At 42.4% G+C, this 6,000-nt stretch overlaps 1 protein-coding gene across 3 annotated transcripts in view; it reads left to right on the forward strand.

Moving 5' to 3' along the window:
* The window catches only part of BLVRA (biliverdin reductase A), a 40,142-nt gene extending 39,446 nt beyond the window's left edge, over window positions 1-696 (forward strand). For all 3 annotated transcript variants that reach the window (XM_079149891.1, XM_079149893.1, XM_079149892.1), the window contains exon 8: window positions 250-696. In XM_079149891.1, coding sequence (XP_079006017.1) covers window positions 250-508 — 259 coding nt within the window. In that variant the 3' untranslated portion in view covers window positions 509-696. The remainder of the gene's footprint in view (window positions 1-249) is intronic.
* Window positions 697-6,000: the final 5,304 nt, after the last annotated feature.

The following is a 6,000-nucleotide window of genomic DNA, read 5'->3' on the forward strand; positions in this document are numbered from 1 at the left end:
GTCTTTCAAAAAATTCCCCTGCCTAATGGCAAACATGCATAAATGACTATTTGGCAGTAAAGTTGGAAACAGCCACCCATGGCCTTTGGGAGGTGGTAGAGATCAGGGTACCAGTGAGCCACCTCATTTAACCATACTGTAGGGAAGAGGGGCACCAAATGCGGAACCATACAGAGAGGTCAGGTGCCAGCAAACATCTATTTCCACTCCCATGTAACCTTTAACAATAAGATCCTCTTGTCTTTGCAGTCCACTCTCATGGATTGAAGAGAAAGGACCTGGTCTAAAACGAAACAGATATTTAAGCTTCCACTTCAAATCTGGGTCCCTGGAGAATGTACCAAATGTAGGTGTCAACAAGAACATTTTCCTAAAAGATCAAAATATATTTGTCCAGAAACTCTTAGGCCAGTTCTCTGAGAAGGAACTGGCGGCTGAAAAGAAGCGCATCCTGCACTGCCTGTCTCTTGCAGAAGAAATCCAGAAGTACTGCCGTCCAAAGAAGTAAAGAGGAAGTGACCCAGTACCTCTCGGATAGGACCAGAGTTTGATGTTTTATCAAGAATTGACCTTTATTCTTACAATTAAACATGGGGTAAAAACAGGATTAGTTTACTGTAGGAGTTTCTTTGGGGTGATATTTGGGATTGGGGCCATGCAGTGTGGATGATGAAAAAACTTACCTTGGTTGAGCTGGGCCAAATGCTCTGTATGCCGTTTTCATTTCCTCCTCCCACAGCCCTGTGAGAAGGGCGTGGGCATGCCTGCTCTCATGAATGAACCAGAAAACCTTGTTTGAAGTCAACCAGATAGTAAATAGCAGAACTGAACTTTTAAGCCTAACTGTGATCTGAACCATTACCAAATACTGCCTTAAACTCTTTCCTGCTTTAAAGGATTTTTATTGTTTCCCACAAACATTTACTGGGTGAGTCTAGTGGGTGCCAGAAATTCTAAAATTAATAAAATGTAGTCATTGCACCTATCAGTTCAGTGTCAAAAGGGAACCAGCCACATAAACAGGTCATTATGACACAGTAGTGCCAGTAAAAGATACACACAGTGGACCTGGAGAAGCATTTGGATTTCCAAAAATGTCTTTGCTGACAAATGGGTCAGCTGGGGGAAGGTCAGGAGAGGGCATTCTTGGCAGAGGGTTGGGATAAGCAAAGGAATGGGAATGAGAAGCAGCCTGGAGATGGCCCCAGGAACAGTGTTGCTGGAACATCAAGGTCTTAAAGAGGGAAATCCGACTGGGGGAACTTATAAAACAAATGTAAAACCTGGGGTTTCATTTGTTAGGCAGCACAAATGCTCTGAAGACGTTTAATAAAGGAGCGGAATCACTGGTTTCAATTGAGGCTGTCTGGACTGGAGGAGGTAAGAGTTGAGACAAAGAGGAGGCGTCAAGTTGCATCCACAACTTGTGTGCCTGCAGCCTTGGCTGCTCAGGTCAGCTCAGGCTCTGTTGCCCTGTGTCAGGAAGCTGCCCTTTTATTTCGCTGTTGATCCTGTTCCATTTTTTCTGGAACTTGTGTCTGCTCCCTACTGGCATCATGATGTCAAACCAGCTTAGGAGCCAGGAGGGCAGTGATGGAGTCCAACTCTACTCACTACGTCTGTTTCTATTCCATCACCACAAAACTTCAAGAAAAAGCAGTCAACTATATTACAATTTTGAAAGTCCTCAAAGTTATTATCATATGCAAAATAGTTTACAATAAATTGATCAGTTGGTTCTCTTGTTTTATTGCTCACATCAAATGTCCTGTGAGGGGAGGGATAGTGGGTGTCCGATACCCTGTTCCATATTGAACAGGAAGTAAATATCAAACATATTTGATTATTAAAATTCAATGACTCACCTTTCCCATTTGGGTTTGGTAATTCTGCTATCTCAAAAAAAAAAAAAAAAAAATACTGGCCTTATTTGGTATTGGGAGTAGAAGTAGGTATCAAAACCAGAGTTAGACAGAGGTTAATGTAGTGAAAACAGATTTAATACAGCCATTATTACAATTATTACAAAGTGACCTCAGTCTAGAACTAGGCTCAGTTCCACACAGAGCATGGATCATTGGTGGTTTCACAGCCCATAAGCAGAATAGGGACCATTGGGTAGAAAATTAAAGGAAAGATCATGACTAAGGGGGATTCTAGTCAAGCCAAATGGACAGATTTGTAACTGAAGGCAGGCTGGGGTGACAGGATTCCAATGGTGGTAGATGAGAAATTTGATCAGATGTTGAGAATGGTCAGATACCAAGAGTAGGGATTCTTACCAAGTAGATTAGTAGGAATTTTGCTAAACCTGGGCCATGGCAAGATGGACACAGAAGTCCCAAAGTTCAGGATATTTGAAAAGAGTTCACAGGAGCCTGACTGAAGTCTGTTAGCAGAGAGTCTATCCTGGGCCACGTGAATAATAATTGGTATTGATGACTACTCATCATTGATTTGGTCAAAAGGTTCAAAGTAAAACATCCATTGATTTTACTCTCTGATGAGAACTGCAGAGGCAGAAGGAAGAAGAAATGGAAGAAAACAACCCAAATGATGGAGGAATAGCCTTACTTACTTTGCTGTTTGGAACTCCCTGTCATTCCATGAGATTGCTGGACCAGTCCTGCCTGTGAACCACACCCGGTTTATGCCACTGCAGTATTTCCTAAGTACTCCTTCCCCTGAAGGCAGCACCCGACACCCATCACAATTTCTCTGGAACAGCGTCCAGAAATAAACCGCAAGTACCCTCAGGTATTGTCTCATACAATGTGAAGAAAAACCTTTTTGTCCCACTTTCTACTACTCATAAGTATTGGAGGGTTCTCTAGGAGGGCCTCATGTATTCAGTTAAGAGTCACTGCAATAGTGTCCTTGACCCCCTGTGTCCCTTGGATCCTCTCCCAATGACAGGAGTGTTGTGTTTGTAAAGATGAGAAAAGGAGTAAGCCCATGAAACCCTGCACCCTCTCCCTGAAAGGACACTTTTCTTTTTTCTTTTTTTTTATTTTTTAGTTGTTGATGGACACAATGTCTGTATTTATGTGGTGCTGAGAATCCAACCCAGTGCCTCACATGTGCTGGGCAGGCACTCTACCACTGAGCCACAACCCCAGCCTGTGAACTGACACCTTTAAGATATACAAGAGTTCTCCACTTGTTCATGTGGTTTGTGACCAAGACATATTGACCAGGGTGTGGCTGACAAATGTAATTCAGAATGAAGTTGCTGATTCCTCAAAGGCAAGGCAGATTAGCAAACCTATTCAGCATTTCCCAGTCAGCTTTATCTTAAAACTTTAAAATTTCATCTCTTTTATTACCTTAATTGGTCCCCACAATTGGAGGGTGTCCCTTGTGGGACCTTGAAAATCCTAACAAGAATCAGGTTAAGGAAAAGGGAGAACATACATTAGCTAGTGACGCTAGAGCTTCTCATAAGGCTGATTTTTGGAAAATACTTTGATAAACCAGCTCAGTGGTTGTGATATTAGAGATGGTAAAGGATGGGAACAAGAGGCCCAAGAGAGCTGAACCTTTGATTCTCGAAGTGTGGGATGCTGACTACATTTAACCTTGGCATTGATGAGGTAAGGATGCTTCAGCAATGGAGATTCTCAGGCTTATCTCAGACCCACTTAATCAGAATCTACATTTTAATAGAATCTCATAATGATTGTGTGCACATCAAAGTCTCTTGGAGCCTATAGACCAGTAAGGAATATTTATTAAATAATATATAATATGTAAACAATAAATAATATTTATTAAATAATAAATATTCAAGCATAGTGGTGAAAAGGGCTATAAAATTTTTAAAAGGGTATGGCTATTCAAGCTACTTGGGAGGCTGAGGCAGGAGGATTATATGTTGGAGGTCAGCCTCAGCAAGTCAGTAAGGCTGTCTCAAAATAGAAAATTGAAGTACTAAGGGTATATCTCAGTTGTAGAGCACCCCTCAGTTCCATTCCTAGTTCCAGTATTAAAAAAAAAAACAAATCCTAGGGAGAGGATAAGCTAGACAAGGAGTCAAAAAGGCTTCCCTAAAGAATGAGGAGTTGTCTCAGCACATACAGATGGACAAGGGACTGGGTGAACATTCCTGGCAGAAGGAACAATGTGTGCCAAGCCCTTTCAGTGGTCATATACAAGGCCAGCAACTACCCCTGGAGGTAACACAGACACTCAGTTCCCCTTGGTGGATTCTAATTGACTCTTTTTATTTTTATTTATTTTATTTTTTTGGTACCAGGGATTGAACCCAGGGTCACTAAACCACTGAGCCACATCTCCGGCCCTTTTTTTAATGTTTTGAGACCAGGTCCACTAAATTCCTGCCCCTTAAGGCCTTGCTAAATTGCTGAGGTTGGTCTCAAATTTGCAATCCTCCTGTCTCAGCCTCTTAAGTAGCTGGTATTACAGCTGTATGCCACCACAACCCAGCTTCCCTTAACTTCTAAGTCAAGGGTTGGCAAAGTCTCATGGCTCACTGCATATTTCTGTAAATTGTTCTTGGAACAGTCATGCACATTCATTTATGCATGCTATATAATTGCTTTTATGCTACAACAGCAAAGTTAAGTAGTAGTGACAGAGACCATATGGCCCACAAAACCAAAATTATTGACTCTCTGATCATGAACAGATAACCTTTGCCAACTCCTGTTCCAGATGGAGGACACGGGAGTTGAGGTCAGGCCTCCCTCTCTGAAGTTTTCCTGTAGGTCTCCAGGCACTAGTTCAGTTTGAGGGATAAGTATGGACACTGTTAGGTAATAAATATCCAAATCCAATGCTCTGGAAATTGCAATGGAGCACACAGAACAGTCTGTTTTAATTTCTTAACTATTAACTCTGCTTTTAGTCATTTATGCATGAAGTATTATAGAAATAACATTTAAAGAAGGTCTGTAATAGGTGTGTGTTGGTTATGCTGGACTCTGGCAGATGAGGTAAGACTTGGCCTTTGCCTCCAGATGAGACAGCTTCTAGAGGAACAGCTGGAGAGTGCAGGGCCCGGGAGGGGACATTTCCCATCCAAAGGATAACAGCACGAAGGAAGCACACTACATGCTTCCAGGCTCTCTAGGAGCTCTGGGTTATTATTCTAGGAAGGGAACTTCATTTTTTTCCTCAGGTTTCCTGAAGAGTCTAAACTTAACCTGCTGAATTGCTTTTCTGGAATAGGGAGAGAAGGCAACATCCCCCTTGAGGAGAGGGAGTACGTATTAGTCAGGTTTATGCTACTACAATGAAATACCTGAGACAGCTACCTTTGTAAAGAGAAAAGGCTTATTTATGTCACCATTTTGAGGTTCAAAGTTCAAGATTGGGAAGGCCCCCACTTGTGTGGCATCTGGTGAGGGCAGCAGATGGTGCCACAGCATGGCAGGAGCACTAGCAGCCACATGTTGGCACTGTAAGCAGTCACATCATGGTGGAGGCACAGGTGCATGGACGAGCTTACACTGCCAAACAGGAAGGCAAGGTAGAGTGGGCTCCACCAACACTTTTGAGGGAAACTTCCAATAATCTAAGGACCTCCCACAAGGCCTCACCTTTTTAAAGGACAACAGTACCTCCCGACACCACTGCCAAGGGACCAAGTCTTCAACACAAGATTCTGGGGGACACCACAACCACAGCAATCTTCCCATGGCCCCTAAGGTTTCATCTCCATCTCACAATGCAAAATGCTTTCATTCCATCCCTAAGAGTCCCAAGCAAAGTCTTAAATGCTCCAGTATTGCTCAAAAGTCACTCTAACATCTCCACTGAGACTCAAACCAAACTGGGCTGAAAGCCACTATAAAATCAAAACGAATTACATACACCCTTCAGGTTTTGCCAACAATGGAGATTCCAATGTAAAAGACAATTTTATGTGAAAAACATAGTTGTTTGTGTGCAGAAACAGCCCTTATGCCACTTTATTGGCATTGCATGTAGACATTAGTGTAAAATCAAACATACAAAGTAGCAGGAGTCGGTATCAGA

Source organism: Sciurus vulgaris (assembly GCF_902686455.1).
Source record: "Sciurus vulgaris genome assembly, chromosome: 8".
Taxonomy (NCBI): Eukaryota; Metazoa; Chordata; class Mammalia; order Rodentia; family Sciuridae; genus Sciurus; species Sciurus vulgaris.